The following is a 25023-nucleotide window of genomic DNA, read 5'->3' on the forward strand; positions in this document are numbered from 1 at the left end:
TCAGCTTTTATTCTGCAAGATGGACCTGCGGGGAGACAGGGGGCGTATGCCCTCAGTTCTGTCTCCCTGATTCAGGATTTGGGGCAAAGTGTATGAGGTTAGGGAGAACAGGTTGGCACCCGGAAACGCTGGTGGGACAGGTTTTGATTGGTGGGCTTCAGGCATTTACGGTGAGGTGTTAACCATTTATGATGAGGTTCTGAACATAATGATGGCATTCTAAAAATTTTGCATGAGGTGGGGAAGGAATTATAACCCTGGATCTTCCTGAATGAGGGACCCCTCGCTTCTGAAGAGTCCAGCTTTCAAGTTCCGGTCGTCTCCCGGTCCTTGGGTTGCGGGGGAAGGAGGATCTTTGGTTCTGAGGTCGTTTCGGGCCACGATTTCTTCTTCTGCGCATGCCCTGGCTAGGTGACTTTGCAGCTTTTCTAAAAGACAATCCTTAATCACTGTGTTGATAAGAGGTGGGATCTGTTCGAACTGGCTCTAAATGGGCCGGTGGGTACAGCCTTGGCCTAGACTGTCGACCAATTATGAGGTAAATTCTGACAGACTTTAACAAAAAGAAGTTTATTTGGGGTTTGTTGGGACTGCAGCTCAGGAAAAGCACAAATTCAAGTAGCCCTTGAATTTCTCTTTCCTCTGCTGAAAAGGAGAAGGAAGCTTTCATAGTCGTGGCTAACAAATAGGCAAAGGAAAAAGGAGCGAAGGAAAGTCCGTTAACAAGCTCCAGGTACAAGGTACTATCAGAGTGAGGGTCGGCGGAAACAAGCCACTAAACCTAGGACTGTGGGAGATGCCTCCGACAGGAACGAGGGCTCTGTCCCCATCAGCACGTCGGCCCTGAGAACACTCGCACATCGTTTCACACATCGAGCGAGTTCAGTTCGTCCTGAAGGAGGAATCTGTTCCTCTCCTCTTCACGTCCGCACGGGTCCATTTTAGCGCCTCAACGCGAGAGACCATCTGTTTTCAACTGCGCAAGACTGAAATCCTGACACTGGGCAAGCCACCTCGTTTCTCGGTGCGCTAAAAGATTCGGACATACCACGGTAATTCCGTGATTTATGCTTTAGAAGGTCAAGAGCTTAGAGCACTGCGCAGTCAGCGCTGTGCTGATAGTAAGCCACTTTATTTACTACAGCAGAGAAGCCGACTTTAAAATTCAAGAAGCCTTAGAACCTCTGCACTAAGCCCACAGGGAGCCGGCCGCTGGAGCAGAGGGACCGCGCGAGCCGGGACGGGGTGCGCGCGCCTGCAGATGTGTGCGCGTGCGCGCACGGCCGCGGCAGGCGGGCGTCCGAAACTTTGGTCCCACCAGCTGCGTGGCCGTAAAGGAACTGTGGCGTGTCGTAAAAAAGCCGCAAGTAAGCCGAGCTTTGGTAGACGGCTGCGAATCCATTTTGGACGCCGTCTCTGCTGCGAAAAGTTGGGGGAACCTGTTGCTCGTCACGGTGGCGCTTCCGCTGCGCTCGGCGCTCGCTGGCGGCCGGCCGGCCTCTCGGGCGCGCTGACCGGGCCGCGGGGCGGTGGCGGCGGCGGCGCGATGCGGCCCGTGGACGCGGACGACGGCCGGGAGCCCGAGCGGGACTGGGAGACGCTCCCGAGCCCCGCGCTCGACGCCGCCCGCCGGGACGCCGCCGCCCTCGAGCGCGAGCACGTGCGCGCGCACCTGCGGGCCCGCCGGAAGCTGCTGGAGATCGAGAGCCTGCTGGACGCCCTCAAGAGCGAGGTGGAGGCGTCGCAGGAGAGCGCCGTGGGCGCCGGGGCGGAGGAGAGGGTGATGAGGCTGTGCGAGAAGGTGGAGAGGAAGGCGGCGGAGGCGGCGCTGATGGGGCAGAGGCTCGTGGAGCTCCACCGGCAGATCGACGGCTGCGGGTGCGGCTGAAGGACGGGGCCGGTGAGGCTCGGTCGGCGAGGGGTCGCGGGGAGCTGGCCTGCTGCGGAGTCGTGTGTAGTGCCCTGCGTCCAAGTGCATCGACGCTGGGCGGTGGGAGGCGGCTGGGGGATGAGGGGACAAGACAGCGCAAAGCCTTTAGGTTAGATGACATGTTTTAAACGTTGGTGATTGGAAGACGGTAGTTTGTTATGTGGTAAAAGCGTAAAGATCACTTATGGGAAAATATTTGCAGAATGTGGACCAGCTCAGTCACTAGAGTGAAACTCTAGGCCGTCAGGCCAAAAAAAAGAAGAGGGTGTGCGTTAGAGAAGTGTTGAAGCAGAAGTACAGGATGGAAACGTGTAAATGCTGTGATGAGATGGGAGCGTTTCAGACGTCCTTACGGCAGGGGGTACCATTTGCACGGGTGGTTGGGTCTATTTGTTTGACCCCAGGACATGAGTGTTATAGAATTTACTTTGTGATGATGAATTTCCCCCACTTTACCCCAGGTTACCCACTGATGGACTCCATTCAGCTGGTAAGGAGGACTGATTGCTTGGAGAGGCTGAAACCGAGAGAGCTTGTCGTTTTCTCTCCCGTGTTTTTCTATCTACGTTTTCGCCATGTGAAACACTGAATCTCCAGTACTATTCTGGTAGATGATTTTACTATTGTTCTCAATCTGGATTTCGGTTACTAGGTGCGTTCAGTTTGGGAAAGACAGCTTTTAATTAGATATTCTCACATAAAGGAATAGGGCCTAGATTGTAAACCGTTGTGTAGCCATATTTGTTACTGTCACTTAATTGTATTTTTAAAATTTGGAAGTATATTGTTGTGCTTTGCTCTTTTTTTATTCTTCCTGGAATTTGGGGACCCATGAGAGACTTGAGGTCAGAGTTCTGCAGGAGAGAAGACACTACTTGGCTGCAGCTGCTGTCGCAAGAACCCAGACCCCATCCAGGGGGCAGATGCCACTACTTTGGATGAGGTTGAGAAGGCCCAAGGGACCGCTGGGCATGGAGGGTGGTGGGTGTATGCATTCTGGGGTTTTGCAGTCTGTCAGATCTGAGGAGGAGAGCTGTGTTCTTCTGGCTTTCTTTGTTTCTTTTTTTCAGAAATGTAGTTTTTCTGTGGCATGTTAACTGGTGCACATCATGTAACCTGTCTGGTGAGTAACTAGGATAAGGGATGAGTTCTAGGTGCTACATGTATTTGCTGACTTGGGGTAAACTTTTTAAATGTAATACAGTAAAGCACTTCAGGAGCTTCTCTGGCAAAATGTGCACGACCCCTGCAAGGGTCTGGGGGGTTGGGGAGGACAGCGTGGAGCTGGCCACTGTGGGCCCCAAAGTGATAGCACGAGGCACCTTCAGATGATGCTCGCCTTTGTCACCAGAGCAGACCTCATAGGGACTGGGATCAGAATCTAACTTGTTATGATGAAATTCATTTGCCTGGAAAAACCAATGCTGAAAGCCAGTTTTTAAAATGTGCAAATGATCGAAGCCATTGACTTGGCCAGGAAAAGGTGAGATAAATAAACTTTTTTCAGAATAAAAATTTCTCCTTGATTGTCATCATTGTCACTTGGAAGTTAGATACTTATGATTTAGGAACGAGTTCAAAAGCTGTAGCCCAGAGGGAAGTCTGATCTGCAGTGCCTGTAAAAAGAGCAAGGAGGAGGCAGGAGGGTGCCTCAGGAAAGCGTCTGGTCTTGCCCCTGCCTGCAGGGAGCTAAAGTTCATTCAGTCACTCAGCGTTCCCTGGGAGCACATGCTACTCCAGACTCTGCTGGATGTTAGGAATTTCCAGGAGAGGCCATCTAGTGGGTTGAGACACACCTGTAAATGCAGAGTTACAGTCTGGTGCCCCTAGTGCTGGTCTTTGATTTGACGCATGAATGGAGTGCCTTCAGATGCTTGGGCACATCAGGGGACAAAGTGCTGGGACACGCGGATCTGATGTTTGTAAGAAGCTTCAGAGTGCCTGGCTGCAGGAAGGCAGAAAAGAGAATTATATATATCAGATAGTGGTAAGTTCCATAGGAAAAACGGAGGTGTTGGAAGATAGGGTGTTGGGGGGAGGCGTTGCCGTTCTATAGAGGATGGTCAGGTGGTATCTCTGGTATAGTGACATTTGAGCAAAGATGGATGTGTGAAATATACACAAGCATATCTAAGGAAGGAATATTACAGGAGGTGGAAGAAACAGGATAAAGAAGTGAGGAGCAGCATGAGGCCCACGTGGTAGACAGTGAGGTCAGAAGGAGGAACAATCGCTCTGCCTCCAAATGACATGGAAAGCAGCTTGAGGGTGTAAGCAGAGGAGTGACAGGATCTGACCACATAGGAAGAGGCTGAGGGGCTGCTATGTTTAAAATTGACACTTGGGGGCAGAGCAAGGATGAGAATAGGGGTGCAACCCGCAGACAGCTGGGGGCACTTGGGGCAAAGTGGTCACTAGGTGCTGGTGAGTGTGGCCTGCGTTAGGTGCTGGCGGGATGAGGATGTGCAAGGACTCAACCGTGGTTCTGAGGCTCGTGACCCAAGCACCTGTTTAGTGTAGCCACATCATTTGTCAAACAAACCAGGGCAGTTGTGAAAGTGAAAGGTGGCCCTGGTGATTAGTCTGGGGCCACAAGTGTAAACCAGGACTGCCACAGGCAGAGAGATGCGCGTACTCTGTGCTTACACTCGTGGGAGTCGCCTGAGCGGCAGGGGGTCTGACAGAGCCTTTCAGACCTAGCGACTTGTGTGGACCTGGACGCGTGAGCACAGCTTCCTGAACAGCACTCCAGGCACAGGGAACAGTCCGGAACTGACCCCGGAGTCTGTCAGCAGGTAGAAATGTGGCGCGGTGGAGACGGTTTGTGGGTGTTGGAAGGGACAAGGAGGTAATGAGGGAGGTAGGAGGTGTGGTTGTGGAGATCTTGGCATGACATTGAGGAGTGTAGACTTGATCCTGTGCGTTTGTGCTCCTCCAGCTGGGGTCTCTGTGCTCCGAGCTGTATCTAGACGTGCTGTAGAGTACCTGATGCCAAGGGATATGTTGGTGCATGCTGACTAGTCAGCTTTTTGGATGCTTGACAGGAAAAATGTTTTTTAATTTTTAAAATGACATACCACTGGCTGAAGAAGTCTCCCACTTGAGGCTGCTTCTGGCTGTCCTGAGCCCTGGAGCAGTGCTGTTCAAACTTACAAGTGCCTGTGAACCCCTGGGGTCTCATTAAAATGCAGGTTTCGATCCTGTAGTTAAGGACCTGACCTGCATTTCTAACAAGCTCCCAAGTGATGCCTGTGTTGCTGGTCCGGGTACCACACTCTGAGCAGCAGGGCCCTCTGAGGTTAAGGGTGGTTTGCTGAAAACTTTTGGGAAGCAGAGTATTGGGGAGCCATGGAACGGTTTGAGCAGCTACACTTTCATATTTGTGGTTTAGGAAATGCATGTGTCATTGTGGAAGATGGTCCGGGCAAGGGTGTGAAGTGGGGTTGGCAGTATCACCGGTGAAACTACAGAAGGGACACGAGGACCCGACTCCCCTCCCTGCCTCAGCTTCCTTTGCTTGCTCGTGACATCTGTCAGTGTTGGAATTGCAGCCACCAATTTCAGATCCGACCCCCACGCTCCCCTTCAGGTCTATAGTCCTTGCTTATTAGAAGGGCGATTGTACCTTGTGCCATAGCTTAACCAGCACATAATCCGCAGGACCATTGTAAACGCAGCCTAACAGGGCTGGGGTTGCCAGGGTTGAGGACTGAGGGTCTGCACATCCCCTGTCTAGGAGTGGCAGCCTCTGAGGTCCCTTTCTTGGCTGTACCCAGAGGCCAGACCAAGGGTGACTGCAGCAGCGTCAGATGAAGCAGGGCAAGGAGTGGAGATAGGGAAATTCTTTGGGAATCCCTTTCTTTGAGTATGGTGTGTCTGTTCAGGTGAACGTGATTTTAGTTCAAAGAAATACATTTCCTTTTTAAAATAATTATCATTGGGATAGTTACCTTTGCTTTCGGCACACTCCTAAGAGGAAGGTCACTCTAGGATACGAGTGGGATGGAGTAGGTCAAATTATAAGGTCACGCAAGGGGCCAAGAGCAAACCTGGCATGCGTTGATCCCGTTTCTGCTGTTGCCCCACAGCTGAGTTCCTATAGCTCCTGGCCAACAGCAGGACATTGGGTGTGTGAAAATGAGAAAACAAACATCTGAATTACAAGAACCTACTCGGGGTTAGAAACTTAATGTACCTTATCTAATTTTCCCAAATTTCAGAGGTCATTTTATCCTCATTGTTCAGGTGAGGAAATCGGCTGAAAAAACGCTCAGAAACTTGCCCAGGAGCATTGGACTGAGTGGTGCCAGGGCTCTTCCCACAACTTCAGCCAGCGCCTGCTGTGCCATCTGCCTCTTCTCTCAGCAGCCAAGTCCTTGGCAGTTTTCTAAATAACAGTCCACAGTGCTGAGCCCTCTAGAGAGGGATGCAGCAGCAAGCACAGGATTGAGTTTCTGGCCTCTAGGATGTTCCAGGAAGCATCGGCCATGACAGACCATCTCTAGCCCGAGGAGAAGTGTGAGGAGTCCCGCCAGGCTGGGTGGGATTAGGGAGCCCAAGTGCAGGCATCCCACATTCCAGATGTCTTCTAAGTCTCCAGCAAGCACTGTCCAGCCGATTTCATAGAATGGATTCGCGTATGTGTTTGTTCACTTATTCATTCAACACATATTTTGCTGGTGATGTACTAAGTCCTTGGGACACAAAAGAGCAGCTGGCTTCCTTGTGACAGTCACTGACCCATTCATTCACACATTTGAGTATATATTGAAGGGTTAATCTGTGCTAGACCCTGGACTAGACATTGTAGCCACAACTCTTCCACGGTCACTGCCTTCAAAGGGCTTGCATCCTAGTGGGTGAGGTGGCCAGCTTAACAGGCCCCACACACTGAGTGAGAGGTGCTGAGACTGAGGAAGTACAGGGGCTGGGGGCATGGAGGTGGTATTTAACCCAGCCAGGGAACGGGGAAGGCTGCCCAGAGGGATCGCAGACCATGTGTTAGATGACTGAAGCTATATGGAGACACGGGCAACGGGGAGGAGAGGGTCTGTGCAAGTTTCCGTTCCGACTGGTAGCCGTCCTGTGTCAGTATAGAACTGAGGTCTCTCCATCTGGACGTTTCCTCAGCTAAGCTAACCCCTTGGATGAAGGCATTTTGGATCTTGGGCACTATGATGGTAAACTAGTGACAGCCAAGTGCATGAAATATGCGCCTTGGGATCCAAAGTGCAACATCTGCTGTCTGAGCCCAGAGGAGGGGAAGACGCCAGGGAGAAAGAGCTCCTGACTGTGCTGAAGTTAGAACAGACAGTGGATGGCACGGAAGGCATGGGCTGCGCTCAGGAGGGCCCGTTCCACTCCTGGCTCTGTCGCTTGCTCACTCTGTGCCCTTAAGCAAGTGACTGTCTCTTTCTGGGCCACCATAAGAGGACGGTTTTGCACTCTCTTGTCTTTGAGCTTCCTTGAGGCTTTGACATTCCATTTGTCTCAGATTCATAAAAAGTAACCAGCCACCTCTTGGACAATTTCAGCCCTGCCCCTTGAGGCAGAGCTGTGAGGACAGGTGTCCCAGGCCCTCTCATAGTCTTTCGGAATTTAATGTTATGGTCCAGCTACACTGGGACTTCCAGTTCGGTCCTGTGTTTGGACTAAGAGTCTCATTAGGCAGCAGAAGATGCCTGGGTTTCAGAGAGAGGCCCTGAGACATTCTCTACAACTAGAAAGAGGCTACTGAACAAATGAAATTCATCTTTGATCTTTGTCCCCATGGTCGTGTGGTAACACCCACAACGGAATTCTTGGGGATCAAAGGCGTTCTGAACTTGGGTTTTGCAAAGAGTCAGTCTTGTCATTTGTTCACTGTCCGGCAAGTCACACACATTTCACCCACTTGGCTTAACTCCCACAGTCATGGTTGCAGAAGTACTGAGAATCAGAAAAGAATGAATGAGGGGTTCCTTGAGGTGGCCCCTGAAGTCACCCCTGGCTGACAATGCAATCCTCTCGTGTGCTCAAGTGTCAGTCGCCCAGAGAGAGGCTTGTTGAACTCGATTCTGGATTGAGACAGTTTGAAGCTACGTGATTAAGTGCATGCAAGTTTAGAAACGTACTCTCTTCCTGTTGAATTAAAACTTGTCATTATGTAGGCAGCTGTTTCTAGTACTACTTTTTGTCCGCTCCAATGTAAGCTACCTCGGCTTTCTTTTGGTTAGTATTTGCCCTGTAATCATTTACCATTTTATTTTCAATTTTTCTGAGCCCTTATGTTTTAAGTATGTTCCTTGTAAACTACATACAGCTGGATTTGGGGATTTTTTTTCTTCTTTATCCAGGTCCACAGTCTGTCTTTTGACATGAGAATTTAATCCTTATACATTTATTATAATTAATAATATATTTGGATTTATTTTTGCCATCTTATTTTGACCTATCCCACTTTTTCCATTTCCTTTTTTTTCTTCCTTTCTTGCCTTATTATGAACTAAGAGTTTTTAATTTCTCCCCCCTGTACTAGTTTAGAAGTTGTGTATTCTTTTTCTATTCCTTTATTATTCTCAAAATTTTAACAGGCATAATTAGGAAAAATTTAAAGTTTATCAATATCTTTACCCTCCTCCCAGAACACGTAAGGATCTAAGAACTTCTGATATGCTATAGGTTTTTTTTGAGCTGACACCTTGGAAACAAGTATTGTTTTATTTAATCCATTTTTGTTTCTATTTACCCACACATTTGTCGATCTCTGCTCGCGGCTCTCCCTTGCGTGTCTTCCTCCCTCGGAGGTCGTTGGGCCCCCCGGACCCGTGTCCCAGGGTGACCTGTGGGGAGCGATGATGGTGAACATCCCTGGCTTTACTTTGCCCTTTCCCTTGGAAGACAGTTGTGAGGGTCTATAATTTTAGGTTGGCAAATGTTCTCTCGGTGCCTGTAAGATACTATTCAGTACCTTCCTGGCATCTATTAAGAATTCAGCTGTCACTCCCTCTTCTGGCCCTCGGAACAAACTCCAGAGTGTGGGCTGCAGACTGCGAAGTGCGGAGTGAGCAGACCTCTGCAGCCTCCCAGCCTGGTTTCCTCAGGGCTCCTTCGCTGCTTCTGGCCACAAAGGCTGCCTTGCTGTTCCCTGACCGTGACAAGCACATGAGGGCCTCAGGGCCTTTGCCCATGTTGATTCCTTTGACTGGGACGCTCCACTGTACCTGAAAGGTGGTAAAAATGGAGAGAAAACCTGCAGCATTCTTTGAAGGAATACTGCTGTGAAGTAGAGCACAGAAAGGAGGTGCCTGGAGAGGTGGCCGGAGGGAGTTTCTTCCTCTGTTTGATGATGTGTGATATGGAGATAGGTACCCACTGATGGGACCAACCTGGTGTGGCATGACACATGGATGCTGCAGGCCGGGCACAGCCCTGGACGGCAGTTTGCCCCCCAGGCTCTCCATGCCAGGTTCCCGCCTCCCTCTTCGCCCCCTCAGAGCTCGAGTGTTCCAGCCGCCTCTGGCTGTCAGTTAACGTAAGCTTCCCCCGGTTTGCTCTGAAGCCAACAGCCAGAGGCGCATCTGCTGACACCCCATTTCTAGAACATTTCCTTTGGGAATATTCCAGCCACAGTCCAAATGCCTCTTCCCCAACACCCAGCACCCTCCCTGCTTCCCCCCAGGAGTCCTGAACTCCAAGTGCTAGTTACCTCCAGCCCAGCTTAGGCACGCCTGGTGTCCCTCATTCAGTGCACCCCAGGGTGGACCCTGTCCTATCCCACTGACCCTTCCATGGCCCCTGGGTCCCTCTCCCTCCTGGAGCAATCTCCTTTATTCTCAGATTCTGTGTTGGATAATAATGGGTTTAAAAACCAAGATCCACAGGCCCTTTCCCCCCAGGTCTCCTGGGGCGGTGGCCTAGAATGCTCACACAAGAAGGCAGCGCTGCAGATTTGTGCTCAAACAGCCACTCTCCTGAGCTCCCCAGCAGTGCTGGTGCCCCCTCAGAGCCACCGCCAGCCCCTGAGCAGCCCTCTGCCGACAGTTCAGAGCCTCACCCCATTCAGCGGTCTCAGGCTGTAATGGCCCCAGCGATGCCCAGCAGGCGTGCTGGCGGGGAAGTATGTGGGCAGGTCCAGCACGTAACGGCAGGGAGGTCGCACTGTTAGCCGAGCTCCCAGAGTCCCGTGTTCGCTGCAGAGCTTGTCTGTGTAGAGTCCACATCCACGAGTCTGTCCCTTCCCATCCTCCCACAGAAGGGCAGCCCCTGGTGATAGCCACGTGCTTGCCCCGTGTGCTCTGAACCCAGGCGGCCTGCCTCTCAAGGCGCTTCCCAGGGAGCACAGACTGGTGGTGAGGACTTCCGGAGCCTTCTCAGTGCCCCGTCTTGGAGAGAGATGCCTGGTGCACTGGTGTTCTGGAAGAACCATTCTATGTGCTGCTTAAGTTCCGCGAAGGTTGGTTCAGAGGACTGTGGCCCCCGTGTCCCACTTCACCAGGACGAGGAGCCAGCGTTCTCCTCAGCGACCAGTCAGGGGAGTTTCCCCAGCATTTTCAGTAATCTGCTTAGGACGCTCCAGTCAGGCCCCCCCAAGATGTCTAATTACTGCATTATTAAAACGTTTCTTTTGTTACTGGAAGAGGGGAAGAGCTCGCTAAAAGGACACGTTCCTGGCCGTCATCCCAGACGCACTTACACACATTCTCCTGGAGGCTCTGGCTCTGGCCCTGAGGGGTTGGAGGAGAGGAGTCTGGTTCCAGTCGTGGCTTCTGCATCTGTGTGGCCCTGGGAGAGGCACCAGACGTTCCTGAATCTCACTTTGCCCATCCCTAACGTGGGGATGCTCAGCCCTGCCTGATTTCCAGAACGGCTGGGAGATCTGCTCAGTTGGAGGGAACTTCGCCCTAGGCCGGGGTCAGCAGGCGTTTTTTGTAAGGAGCCACACGGTAAACAGCCCATTACTGCAGTTCACCTCGTGGCAGATTAGGGAGGAAAAAACACACGAAGGTCTTACAAGACGCAGAGGCAGCATTTCATGCATTCCGGTGCAACACCCATTAAAAACGTGTGCTTACAGTAGGAGGATAAAGGCATCCACTTAAAATCTACAGCAAACATCCTCCTTAAGCTGGAAGACAATGAAACGATGTCAAATATGGAAGAAGGCCAAGACATTTGCAGCTGGAGCACAAGGGTGGAGGATGGGAAGTGGTGGGACAAGGAAGTAGTTTGTTGGTTTTAAATCTTTACAGCCAAGTACCTGGGGAACCACTTTTAATCGCGGAAACACTAGCCAGCTCGCCTCAGCTAGTTGCAGAGAGCTCTGCAAGCCTGGCAAGGGCAGCAGAATTTGACAGGATGCTGGCCCTGTGGCTCAACCTGGCCCTCACCTTGACCCTGATCCCTTCAGCCTTGGCTTCTGATGTCAGTCTCCAGCCCTGCCCTGACACCACCCACAGCTCCAGGAAAGGGGGCCCTGCCCTGGGTTGGGCTCTGGCACTCAGAGGAGGGCTGCACCCCTCACCCCCAGCCTTTGCAGAGCTCCCAGGCCATGGGTGGGGCAGTACTGTGGCACGAGCGCCAGTGGAGAAGGAGGCTCTCCAGGGAGGCTGGAGAAGCTAAGGAGGCTGCTCAGAGAGGTGTTCTTGCCAAAGGGACCGAGAAGAAGGACGAGGTGGCCTTGTAGTGAAGGGGAGCGTGTCGGGAGGGGTTAGGTGGAAAAGCAGGCTGCAGAGAGGGGTGATGGCGATGGCTCTCGCGGACCTGACAAGGAAGGAGATGCTGCACATACGTATGCCGATTCCTAGAAGCTGGGGCCCACGTGCACATTCTTCTGGAAGGAATCGCAAGCAGCCATAGGTGGTTCCCTTGGAGTAGGGGCTGGGTCGGGCAGTGGTTGTCAGTCTCATCATGTGCCTTCTAGTCTTGCTGGAATTTTCTAAACCTACTCAGGAGCCACTTTATCTAATGGTTAATGTCACAATTAACAATTGAGTGGGAAGGTCAGGGTCCATTTTTTGTTTTGTTTTTTACACTTCCCTATATTTAAAAAACTAATAAAATAATACTAAAATAATATAAATATTTTTAAATGAAATAATTAAAAAGTGAAGTGAAGATTAAAGGTAAACATTAGCAGTCTTGAAAACACTCAGCCCCTTTGGCGAGGGAGACCTTGAAGGAGGGAGGGAGGGAGAGGGTACCGGTTGTGGCTGTGGCGGAGTGGCTGCTGCACTCCTGGGAATAAGTGAAGTGCTGAGCTGCTGCGTCCCTGCTCACAGTCCCCGGCACTGACTTTCACTGTGTCTTCACGAGGCCTGTGAGGCAGGCGCCGGCCCCATGGGTGAGACCAGGGCTGCAGACAGTAGCGGAGGTGCCAGCCCCTCCCGGCGCTGCCCTGCGCACACTCCTCGCATGAGGAGGACAGGGCAGGGGCTGCTGAGGACACTGGGCCTGGGGTCGGCGGCCCGCCTCCTTCCTCAGCCCCTCTGTCTCCCGCTGGAGGGCTGACCCCTGGAGAGTCCAGGGAGGAGGAGGAGCGAGCGCAGCGTGGCCCCAGCTCCGAGGTGGCGTCTCCAGTGCAGCCCTCCCATGAACAGAAGCTCCGGTCCCTGGCTCGGTGTCCCCAGGAGGGGCGGCAAGTGCTCGGGGCACCCCAGGCCTCACTTGCTTCTCTCCCGCTCTGCCCCCATTCTGAACATGGCTGATGTGTTGGTCCTCCTGACAGGATGCCATGCCACCTCCTCCAGGCAGGGACCAGATCTGATGCTCCATGTGGCCAGCACTCAGTGGGAGGATCTGTCTCTCCAAAGGTTACGTGGACTGGGCCCGGAGCTGGCCTGATCCTGGGAAAACACAATGCCCTGGGGCAGGCGGGGGGAGCGGGTGGAGGCTGGGCTGCTCAGCTCTGCGTGCCCGCAGTCCTGGTCTCGTTGTCTCGTTTCCAAGTTAGGAGTCCACATTCTTTTTGATGAAATCTCCCAATTTTAAACATTAATAACGTTTTTTTTTTAACACTATGTTGGCCAATAAAGTCTATAGGCTGGATTCAGTCCACTGGCTGTTGTATTAATCAGGCTTCTCCAGAGAAACAGAACCTGTAGAGGGAGGGAGAGACAGACACACAGACTTTACGGAATTGGCTCCCATGATGGTGAGGGCTGGCAAGTCCGAAATCTGCAGGCCAGGCCAGCAGGCTGGAGATCCAGGGAAGAGCTGATGTCACAGTCTTGAGTCCAAGTTCTGAAGGCTGGAAACAGGAGGGTTTCTATGTTGCCGTCTTGAGGCAGACTTCCTCCTTCTGGAAGCCTCAGTCGGTTCTCTTGAGGCTATCAACTGATTGGATGAGGCCCACCCACGCTATGGAGAGTCATCTGCTTTACTCAAAGTCCACTGATTTAAATGTTAATCACATCTAAAAAAAATATCTTCACGGGGCCAGCCCGATGGTGCAGCGGTTAAGATCGCATGCTCCGCTTCGGCAGCCCGGGGTTCAAGGGTTCGGATCCCAGGTGCAGAGCTATGCACCACTTGGCAAGCCGTGCTGTGGCAGGCATCCCACATATAAAGGAGAGGAAGATGGGCACAGATGTTAGCTCAGGCCAGTCTTCCCTCAGCAAAAAAAGAGGAGGATTGGCAGCTGATGTTAGTTCAGGGCTGATCTCACTCAAAAAATACGTAAATAAAAATAAAAATAAAAACCTCTCTTCACAGCAGCATCTAGACTGGTGTTTGACCAAACACCTGGGCCGATAGCCTAGCCAAGTTGACATGTAACGTTAACCATCACAGTTGTCAACGGGCAGCCTGTGCCTGGGACACTTTCCTCCTCACCGCAGCCCTTGGCGTGATACTTCATCCTGTTTCACAGAGGACAAAATTGGGCTCACGGAGGCCCCCAGGCAGTACATGGCAGAACCGGACTCAAGCCCAGTGGCTCCTCCCACCCCACCCCAGGGGGCTTGGCCCCAGTGAGGCTGGGAGGCGCAGTGAGGGGAGAGGCAGCGAATGCAGGACTTGCTGACTTCAGCGAGCTCCCAGCCTCCCTCCCTCCACCTCTCAGCTCCTCTTCCTCTCTGTTCTCACACTGGCCTCCCCTGTGGTCACCCAAGACCCACAGGGGAGGGGACTACGGAGACTAGCTCCCACTGGTCCTGCAGAGCACCCGGCCACCTGGCAGGGCTGGCGAGGACCGTTTGCCAGGAACCGACTGAATGGGCCCGGGAGATGGGGGCTACAGACAGGCGTTCACTACAAGGGCTCCTGTTTTAGCTTGAAAATTCCTGTGAGTTCTCAGTCTAAACAGAAATGTTTTTCAAATCCTGAGTGTTCTAGTACACCCAGCGTGCATCGTGCACCCCAAGGAATGTGGGCACCTCAGCTTGAGAATGTGGTTTTGGGGCTTCAGGGTCCTGGCGGTGGTCTAATCTGAACCCCTGGTTTCACAGATGGAGAAAGTAGTCTGACAGGGGGAAGGGACTCACCAGGGTCACTCTGCAGGTCAGTGCCCAGTGGGCCAAGGCCAGGCAGGCCCCAGGCCCCCTGCCCCAAGCCCTGCACCAGGCAGCCCTGCACCACGGGCAGGGGCCGGGTTCCTGCCACCATTGGGGCACTTTTTGGGACCCCCCGTGCTGCTTAAAATGCAGATCGTGGGGCAGCCTTCCTGCCAGTGTCAGGAGTTTTCCCATGAGAGGAGATTTCGAGGATAACACGTTAGTCTGGAGTCAACCAGGCCTGGGTTGGAACACGTGGAAAGGGGTCCTCAAAGCAGAGTGCTCTCCGCTCCAGCCGGCCTGGCCTCTTATTCTGAGCGCCCCACATTGTCATGGGTTTTCCGAGACCCTCTCACCTGGAAGTCTTGACTCGCAGAACATTCAGCAAAGGTTTCCTAAGGCGTGGCTCGAGCAGGCCGGCAGCGAGGCCCCCACGTGTGGGCTGCAGTGAAGCTCCGGGCCCACAGAGAGAGTGGGAAGCCACTATCCAACCTGCATCTTCTCGGAGAGGGCGCGCTCCTTTCCTCCATCAAGGCCCTTTGCCAGCGTTTGAGATTTCACTGCCATCGCCGAAGCCACTCTACCCACGACTCGGCTCAACGAGGCCAGAATCGCAGACCTCCAGCTTCAGGTAAAATGCAGATTCCTTACTCAGCTCTCCTGACCACCGGCCAGCCTCACCGCCTTCCACTCAGCTGCGTCCTTGTAGCTTCTGCCCCTGCCTCTGCTCTGGTCTGCAGATGCGCCATGCTGTCTCCCAGCTCTGGTCCTTTGCACAGGCTGGTCCCACTCGTGAGACTGTCCTCCCTTTGTCTGGACAAGTGGTTCCACACTGGAGCATGCATCAGAGTCACCTGGAAGCCTTGTCCAACCCCATCTCCCAGCCTGCCCTGCGGCTGGGCCCTGCCTCAGGGTTTCTAATTCAGAGGATGCTGATGCTGCTGGCCTGGGGACTACACTCTGAAGACCACTCATCTGAATAAGCCCCTTTGTCTCATCAAGTCTCATCTTAAGTACTGCCTGCCCCACAAGTCTTCCTGACCTTCCTGGCTGGGTTAGCCCCTCTGTGGGGCCCCCACAGGCCTCTGGCACATCACTCACCGCTCTGTACTGTCACTGTCTGTTGCTTCTCAGTGTCTAGATTGGGGGGACCAGACGCAGCTCTGCCTTAGAGCATCTGGTAGAGAGAAGGCAGCTAGGAGACGTGGAAGGAAAAGGGGAGAGGGCCAGAAGTGAGTGCTGCGGGTGGCCGACACCCTGCCAGGGGTCACACGCTCGGCTGCAGCTCAGCCTGCATCTGATGCACCTTAGAGTCTCCTCCCACCTCTGAGGGTGGCGATGATTGCCACCATTTCACAGAAAATTGATGCCAGGTTACAGAACTCATCCAAGACGTCAGAGAGCAAATAAAAGACAGGCAGGAATCAAACTGAAGTAAGCTGTGGCTCTGCAGCTGTCAAGCGACTGCGTGGCGTAACCGAGGCCTGCGCCAGCCTGCTGGATTGAATGGTGTGCCCCAAGCTCATGTCCTTCCCAGAACCTCAGAATGTGGCCTTATTTGGACACAGGGTCACTGCGAATGCAATACGTTACCGTGAGGTCATGCTGGACTAGAGGGGCCCTTAGTACAACATGCTGGTGTCTCAAGAATAGACAGACACAGAGAGAAGAAGGCCGCGTGCCAGAGAGGCGGAGCGTGGAGCGGTGCAGATGCGAGCCAAGAACTCGAAGGATCTCGGGCCACCACTAGAAGCCGGGAGAGAGGCATGCGACAGGTTCTCTCTCTGAGTCCCCGAAAAGGAACCAACCCTGCTGGCATCCTGATTTCGGACTTAGAGCTTCCAGAGCTGTGAGAGAACTAATTTCTCTTGTTTTCAGCCACCCAGTTTGTGGCAATTTGTAGCCCCTGGAAATTCACACAACCAGTTTGGAATAACGCTCTCAGTCACAAGCAACAATCCATTACGGCCACAGCCACACGGTTGCAACATAGCCACTGCTTCTCTGGACAGCGTTTCCAGGGTTCTGGAAGGAAGAAGCAGAAGGGCTAACGGCCTCTTTGTATTCAGCAAGGCCAGCCTCCCGTAGCCCCAGAGAAGCATCATTTGACCAGAACTGTGGTGTGTGGGCGCCCCTAGCTGCCGGGGAGACTGGAGATGGAGCCATTAAGCCTTCTAGCCTGGAGAAAGAGGTTTGCGAGTGGCCACTGCTGGGTCCAGGGCTCACTGCCCCCATCCCCCAGAGCTGTGTGCCCAGGGTGAGACGACAACCCTGCCCTCACAGCTCTGTGGCACCTGCCCTCTGACATCCAGCTGGTCCCTGAGAAACTAATTTCCTCAGCTCTCAACCTCCTCCCTCATCAAATATTTGTCTGAGGCATTATCAAGGACAAAACCGGTTTGATCCCGGAGCTGTTTGTGCAGCGAGCGTGGAGTCAGCGAGCCTGGGCTTGTTCACCCACGTCCTTACTCCGAGCCTCAATTTCCCCTTCTGCAAGGAATGGAGGTTACATCGGATGGTGAGGCCCTCTCCTCTTCCTTCTCTTTTCTGCTCCCTGGCGAGGCCTCCACCAACTCCCAGATGTCCTTAGGTGGCTGCAGGAGCCCTGAAGTCGTGTGGCCAGAGGGCTCCTTACCCTGCAGTCTCCTTGCTGGCTCGCTGCCTCCAGCCTCTCCGTCCTCATCCATGTCTCACACCAGCTGCCGAGTCGACCTCAGAAGGCGAATCCAACCATGTCTCTTCCCAGCCGAAACCCTCCGGACCACTGGGCTGCACGGCAGGGTCGCCCGGGAAGCTTCGGGCCAGCCCAGCTCAGGGAATTGGCAGCCCTGGGTGGGTGGGCCCGGACAGCTGGCATTTGAGGAGCCCAGGGGCTGGGCTGGGCAGCCAGGCCTGCGAGGCCCAGGCCTAGGAGAAAGGCCCCAGGAGGCCAGCCTTCAGGGCCTCTCCTGGTCCCCGCCATTCTCCCCTCTCTAGCCCACCCCACTTCCCATTTCCCCAGATGTCAGGTCCTCCTGCCTCTGCCCCCTCGCTGCCCCCTGGCCTGCAGCGCCGTCTCCTACAAGCCCACCTACCTCTCCAGACTCGGCTTCAGCTTTCAGGGCTGTTCTGGCCCGGGGTCTCCTTGCCACTCTGCCTCTCCCCTCCCTGTCACCTCCCCTTGCCGCCCATCTCTGGCTGGCCCCCAGAGGTCAGGGCTCAAGTCTCTCCCATGGTGCACCCCCCAGCCCAGCGCAGGGGCCTGGGTGACTCACAGGAACTTGTAGCACACTGTGGTTTGGGGCCTGTGCTTGCTGGGCTCTCTGTGGCCGGGGGCCACACACGAGGGGCCTTCTCTGTGCTTGCTGAGCACAGACCTTCTCAGAACGCCTCCTCCCACGCAGACTGGAGAGGAGAGAGCTGTTCCCAGGGCAGGCCACGCCCTGCCTGCCCCACCGCACACTGTGCCTCTCCAGAAACCTCCCAACCCCCTGCAGGCCTGGACCCCCAAGAGACATTTCCCCCCATCCCCCTTGGCCGAAGTAGAGCAGCGCGTGGGCTTCTGGTGGGGCGGTGGCCTTTTGTCCAGTGGGCAGGGCCTCCTGGGGGGTGATTCCCGGGCCTCTTTGCCTTTTCTCTTTACCTGTTTAATGCACAGGACACTTGTCCTTAGAGTTCTTCACCTTCCCTCTGATGTAAGGGGGGCCCACACCCAGATGTCTGTGGGTGACGGAGCAGGAGCTTGCAGGGAAAGGCCGGAGGCCCTCCTAAGATGCACAGCCCTGGATGGGAACCGAGGCCTCCATGTCCTCTGTCCCTCCTGACCGCAGCCCTCTGCCCTGTGTGGTAACACTGACTGCTGGACAATCACCCTGGGAGCCCCAGAATCCCCCTGCTATAAAGGGGTCCCTAGCCCCAGCGACCCTGGGGTGCCCAGGTCTGAGGGTGGGAAGAAAAATGACCCCAACCTGGTCAGGGACAGAAAAGAGCGTTTTTTGCATCATGCAATTCATAATCTCCTTCTGGGAAGAAAATAGCTTTCCAGATAAGTGGACTTTTTGCTAAATTTCTAAAAGAGTTAAGGCCTGGTCTAGGAAATCGCTGTCTGCCCACAGAGAGGCTGTCTGATGATGCAGGCCAGGCGCTTAGTGATCTTCAGCCGGCCTTGGTTTCCAGTTGTCACGCTAACAATGGTGAAAAGGGCACCTTTTTTTTTTAATCCCTACAAAGATGTCCACCTAACGAGGTCTTTGAAAGGGCCTGCTTTGACTTTTGCAACAAGTCTGAAAACAAAACTTTGGAGAAAACACACATTCATAGGAAAACTTTCTGGAAAAATGCATCCTTTTTTTAGCAAAGAGGTGGGAGTAGGTTGTGAGCATGCCTGCCGTGAGTCAGGTCCCTGCAGGCGTTGCCCGTCCCCTGGGCCGCCCCGGGCGTCCAGAGGCCCTCTCAGCAGCACCTCCCCTGCGCACGCGCCAGCCACCCCGCCAGGCCCAGGCGAAGCAGCTGCCACGATGAAGGCAGCCCCAGGCCTGCCCTTCTCTGTCCCGGTCTTCACCCAGAGGGCCCGGAACCTGTCCTCCGGGTCTGACAGACTGCCCTTGACCAAACCGCAGTCAGGCTCCCCCAGCCCTCTTTACGATTCAGCCTCATCCTCCAGCCCTGGGCCGTCTGCAGCCTGCCTAACCCAGCCAAGGGAGAAGGAAGTGAGAATTGCTAAGTCACCTCCCCACTGCCCGCCTCCCCCCCCCCCTCCCCCGCAGGTTGCTCATCCTCCGCATTTGATGTGTAAGTCCTGGGCCTGCCTTTAGCAAGAGTCCCCCAACCCTTGAGGTCTCCTCTTAGTAATTCCCCATCCGCTGACTCCCTCACTCTGCTCCTTGGCTATAAATGCCCGGCTGTCCCTGTCATATTCGTAGCTGAGCCTCGTCTCCCGCCCCTATTTCGAAGGTCATGACTCCTGCTGCAACAGTCCTGAATTGTCTTCCTTTCGTTTTAACAAGTGTCAGAATATTTTTTCTCTAATGGGGGCTCTGACACAACAAATCGTCTAGAACCCTTTCTCGGCAATGAGGCCCCAGCCCCTGAGGAGGACCCAAGGGGCCGGCACCCATTCTTGTAGGGCTTGCGAGTGAGACACTCCAGCAGGGGCAGCCCTGGCCTGGTGGGAGACTTCAGGGGCTGGGGAGCGGCTCCCACCTGATGTCGAGGTCCTCCTCCCACAGCTGTGAAGGCTTCAAGTGCCTGACACCTCAGCAGCACTTCAGCCTGCCAAGGTGAGCTCTCCTTTTGTTGTGCTGATGAGGTCCCTATTAATGGAGTCCCTTGGGGGGCTCCGTGGGGACGTGAATCATGTAATCTTATCCTAAAATGAAACTGCCCAGCACCCAAGCAAGTGGAGCTGACCTTTTCCTGCTCCCCAAATGGCCACCAGCGGGGCCACACTGAGCCTCCCCTGCAGGAAACCTGGAGAAAGGCAATGTGTCCAAAGGACAGTTGGCTCTTGTAAGAGCGGCTGCCCCTGTTCTGTGCCGGGCTGGTGCTGAGCGCCCTATGTACGTGGCTTGATTTCATCTCCGCCCACCCTGACCTCAGGGTTCAGGCCTGGCTCTCCCTCGGCATCCACACTGGGCAGCCAGGGCCCTGCAGGCCCTCCCAGCGACAAACACTCCAACTCCACGTGCCCACCACTTGGGGGAGAGGAGAGAGGGAAAGGGGTATGAACTTGACTTAGACCCCAGGCTCAGAGCGATCCTGACACACGCGGCCCCCCAGAGGAGCCTTGGCGTTGTCTAACGCCCGTAACTGCGGCGGGGCTGGGGAGCCGGGCCCGGGCAGAGGTATAAGCTGGGTGCTGAACGACACTAGCTCAGCTGCTCATTCCAACACTCATTCACTCAAATGGCATTTTCTCACGTCCACCCACTGAGTGCCAGAGGCCCATCTGATATCCACACGAACAAGGGCCAGATGACGGGAGGGGACAGGTCCACTCATTCATTACTCACTCAACAAACACTCACCAGGCACCCACTTACCCCAGAGACCCGACTTGTCCGCCACAATGGGGGACACCATTGTAATTCAGTGATGACCCCAAGACATCGGGAAGCACAGTAGAGCGTGGGTTCACCCAAGTATCCTGTACCCCAGCCTGGCTGGGGGAAGGTTCCAGGAAGTTGCAACAATGCCTTTCATCGGAACTGGGCAACACAGACTGGGGAGGGGTGGGGTTTCTCGAACAGTCCAGCTGTGTTTGTCCCACCCTCTGTGTCAATATGAGGCTGGGCCTTATAAAGGCCAAAACGCCTCCCGTGGGACATTTCCTCGGCCACGCCAGCCCCCAGCAGGAAGGTGGGTCCACGCCAGCCCCCAGCAGGAAGGTGGGTCCAAATCCAGCACCATGACGGAACTGGAGACAGCCATGAGCATGATCATCGACGTCTTTGCCCGGTACTCGGGTGCCGAGGGCAGCAAGCAGAGCCTGACCAAGGGGGAGCTGAAGACGCTCATGGAGAAGGAGCTCCCGGGCTTCCTGCAGGTGAGGGCCCACGGGCACAGGGCCCTGGGGAACGGGATGGGGGATAGGGTGGGCTTGATGGGGGAACATGCAGAGGGTCAGGGAGCATGGGGGGAGAAAAAAGGAGGGTGTGGAAGGCAGAAGGGACGGAAAGGGTCAACACCCAGATGCTCTGAAGAGTGGCCTCAGGGGTAGAGCAGGCGGGCTGAGGCTAGGAGTGGATCTGCTGCCCCAGGGGCTGGGGACCCTGGGGCCTCTGAGCAGGGAAAGGATGTGGCCAGGTCAACCTTGAAGCATGGAGCTGGAGCCCCAATTTCCCTGTGACCCAGATTCTCTGCGGGGGCCCACGGGGAGAGTGGGGTTAGAACCTGAGTGGCGGGGGATGGGGCACAGGGACCCAATCCAGGGCCGTCTCTGAGGCCAGGTTTGCTGGTCCCTGGGAACTGTCCCTCTCTAAGGCTCCAGGCCACAAACATCCAGGCTCCACTTCCTGCTTGCCCCCTTCCTTCCCCTGATCCCCAGGTCGTCCCGCGTTACCTGGCCTTAGTGGGACTGACCAGAGTAGGGACAGGAGGAGGTCCCGTCCTGGCATCTGTCTGCCTAGAGCTGTTGGGCCTGGAGGCTCACAACGGAGTCTCCCCAGGGACCTGTAAGCAGAGGCCTGCCCTCCTCCACCTCCCCCACCTTCCTCACTTCCCTTTCCTCACTTCCCTCCTCTTCACCCTCCAGCCGCCCCTTCTTCTCCCCTCCTCTCACCCCGCCCCCACCCCCCCTGGCCCCACCAAACTCTGCCTGCCTGCTTGCCTGCCTGCCTGCCTGTCCCTAAGGGGTCCGGGCTGGTACTGATCCTTGAGTATGGAAGCCTGACATTTTCAGCCCGAAGTATCACTTCACGGATACTGAGCACTTCAGTATATTTATCTTTTTCTAGATATGAATGCAATGAAGATATATTTTTAAAAATAAAGTTCATTTGTTCTCTATTATAAATATATGTTTGCAGTAGAAAATGTAAAAATACAGAAACGTGGAGGGAAGAAACCCCCCAACACAGACTCCCCCCTCCCTCTGCCGCTCAGCCTTCTCCCCAGGGCAAGGCGGATGTGAATGAAGGGCGAGCTGACATGCAATTTAGTTTCTCTGTGAACTTACTATTACAGCAGACATTCTGAAACTTCGTTGCTCATCGAACACTCCCCCTCATGCAGGGGGTCCTCGGAACACACTTGGAGAACCCGTGGCTAAGCCAGGGGTTCTCAAACGGGTGAGGTCAGAATCCCGGGGAACTTGGTGGAAGTAGCAGCTGGGCCCTCCAGCAGATGCTGCAGCCCAGCCAAGCTGGAGAAGCACTCGCTCAGCAGTGTCCCCAGCCCCGTGCCAGGCACACTCAGAGATTCCTAAACGCTGGGCGGCGGGCGGGCTACAAGCCTCCTCAAGCTCACTTTCGGCAGCTGCAAGGTGTTCTGCCGCAGGACACACTGCTGCTCGTTTACCACTGAATGTCGGTTCCCGGGCTGCGCCGCCGGCGCCCCTGCTGCTGCTTCTCGGATCTGCACGGTGGTGGCACTTGGTCCCTTCTGAGGACGGTGCTCTCGTCTGACACACAGTGGGCTCAGGCTCTCAGAGACCCCCACCGGCCCTCTCAAAGAAGACCTGGGGCCCCGGGGTCCCGAGGCGGGTGCCCGAGCAGAGGGGAGAGTGGGGACTCTGTCCCTCCAGGCCTGGTCTCCCCTACGAGTCCCCTTCTCCCAGGTGTCTCAGGCCCGTCTCTCGGGCCCTCTGGGCCTTATTTCCTCCATCCGCACCCAGGGCGGTGCATCTCCTGGCCTGGTGGGCGCGAGGCCTGCAGGTGTGTGTAAAGCAGCTGGCCCGGGGCAGCATGAGACATGAGACCGGCGTTCCACAAACGTAACGCAAAGAGCTTTGGAGCCAGCAGCGCACCCGGGACAGAGCAGCGAGTGCGTGCGTTTCCGGGAATCATCGTCACTTTAAAGCAATGATACGATGATCCAAAGACAATCCCCTTCGAAACTTACACGTAAAACCAGCACCCGCTCCCACACAGCATCCTGCAGTTCAGAGGCGGCCTAGACGGGCCCTCAGTTCGTTGGCGTCCCGTCACACGCATTAGGGCGGCTCCCAACTGCTTGGAGCCCGAGCCTCTTTCCAGGGCCGCCGCCTGTGCGGGCACGGGAGGCAAGGGCGGCAACCACTCGGCTCCCTCCCTCTCCTGGCTGGGCCAAGGCCCCATGCAGGCACCCCAGTCGCTGACCCTGCGCCTCTGTTTCTCCTAGACCGGAAGGAACAAGGGTGCCGTGGACAAACTGCTCAAGGACCTGGACGCCAACGGAGACGCCGAGGTGGACTTCAGCGAGTTCATCGTGTTTGTGGCCGCGCTCACGTCTACCTGCCACAAGTACTTCCAGCAGGGGGGCGCCAAGTGAGGCCCCGCAGCCCCAGGTGCCTGCAGGGGCCGGGTGGGCCCCTGGCGTCCAGAAAGCTCTTGTTGGCAGTCGTTTCCCTGGGCGGAGCCGGCTGATGGCCCTCTGATTAATAAAATGCTTGTGAAATGACCCTGGTCTCAGAGAAACTGATTATTATTTCTTAAAACCTCTGTACCCCACACCCACCCACACAAAACAATTCACTAATTTGTCAGTTAATGCTCACTGCCTGCCAGTGGAGAGATGGAGGTGGAAACGACACCAGTCTGCTGGTAAGAATCCACTCACAGGCCATTTTCCGAGTGTCCACCCTGCGCTAGCCCGATGGCTGAGGCACAGTCCCTGCTTTTGTTTATTGTCAGCACAAGGTGAGTGCCACCCTGTCCTGGACCCAAGGGAGCCTAGTGGGACCTGCATCCGTCCATCCGTCCATTCATCCAGTCAGTCAGGCACGTAGCCACTCAGGAAACCCTGGCTCCTCCACCTCTCCAAACATGTTTTTTCAAGTAGCATCTTCTTAATGGTACAATACTTTCCTTTTTTGCCACAAAGATCAGAAAACACAGTAAGAGACTTAGAGAAGAAACGAATTACAAGTGAGGACGGGAATGGCCAGTGAACAACTGCCCACCCACCAGTGTTTACAGGTTTATGAAACCGTCTTTAGGAAGCAGCCAAAGCGACTCCCAGTGAGTCGTGGGTGTCAGGCCAGTAATCCGCCTGGTTTGGGGTCGCCTATCACTGTTTGAATTCCCAGCAGTCGAAGCCCCTTCCCCTGTCTGAAGACACTTCCACCGAGCAGAAATGGGCATGGCTGGGGGTCCCGCACTTGGTGGTGAGACGCTGATACGAGGCTGGGTTTCTCCCTCGCTGGGGAAGGGATGGCACAGGGTTTTAGGGAGAGTGGCGTTAGGTTAGACAGGAGCAGATACACACTTTGAAGCAAAGCGTGAAAAGTCAAGTTAACGTGACTTGGGGGAGCTGAGAGTGTGACCAGAATGGGAAGCATTTTTTCTTTTTCTTGCTACTTCACAAATTAGTCACCATCCTGTGAATGACAGATTGCCCAGCTTATTTGTGGCAGGAAGCAGGGCCTATAGAGGTGCTGCGAACGCAGAGCCCTTGCTCCCGGCCTCGCTCGCAGCTGGGCTGCGAACCTCCTGGGTTCCCCAGACCCCCCAGCCGTGGCGTCCGGCAATCGACGCAAAGAGGGGCACCGGGAGAACTCTCCAGGCCTGTGCAGCATGGCCGTGGGAGAGTGTCCAGGCACGCAGCCCTGAACCCAGCCCTCCAGGGCTCTCGGCGCTTCTGTACTGCTCACTATCTCAAAGCAGAGAAGTCTTTTCGGAATCACCCCCAGGGCAGGTTTCTGTGCTTTCCCACCAAGAACCCAGACCACAGGAGCAGCAGAAGAGCAGCGCGCCCCTTCCTTCAAGCGTCCTTGGTCCTTCCAATACTCAGCCCCTCCTCATGGAGACAACAGGGCCCACCATCAGTCAGTCTTTCTATTGCCATCCCACAGCATGGCGTCCATGAAATGCCCTGCTTTGGAGAAGGTTCCTTTTCTGGCAAGTGCACGGTCGCCCTGGAACTCTTTCCACCTCATCACGGCTCCCCGCCTTCCCCCAACGGGGAGGTTATGTCTGTTTTGGAGAGCAGATCCCTGCTCCAAGAGCC

The 25023-nt window shown here is 54.9% G+C and overlaps 2 protein-coding genes across 2 annotated transcripts; both read left to right on the top strand.

Moving 5' to 3' along the window:
• Nucleotides 1-285: 285 nt before the first annotated feature.
• Nucleotides 286-23475, top strand: LOC103565854 (MORF4 family associated protein 1 like 2-like). Its single transcript, XM_070613323.1, has 3 exons — nucleotides 286-1878; nucleotides 2392-22154; nucleotides 22284-23475. The coding sequence occupies exons 1-2, from the start codon at nucleotides 1262-1264 to the stop codon at nucleotides 2432-2434; spliced, it is 660 nt and encodes a 219-aa protein (XP_070469424.1). The 5' UTR covers nucleotides 286-1261; the 3' UTR covers nucleotides 2435-22154; nucleotides 22284-23475.
• Nucleotides 20786-23475, top strand: S100P (S100 calcium binding protein P). Its single transcript, XM_008542017.2, has 2 exons — nucleotides 20786-20923; nucleotides 23197-23475. Exons 1-2 carry the CDS (start codon nucleotides 20786-20788, stop codon nucleotides 23344-23346), a joined length of 288 nt encoding a protein of 95 aa, XP_008540239.2. The 3' UTR covers nucleotides 23347-23475.
• Nucleotides 23476-25023: the final 1548 nt, after the last annotated feature.

This window comes from Equus przewalskii, chromosome 3, assembly GCF_037783145.1.
Source record: "Equus przewalskii isolate Varuska chromosome 3, EquPr2, whole genome shotgun sequence".
Taxonomy (NCBI): Eukaryota; Metazoa; Chordata; class Mammalia; order Perissodactyla; family Equidae; genus Equus; species Equus przewalskii.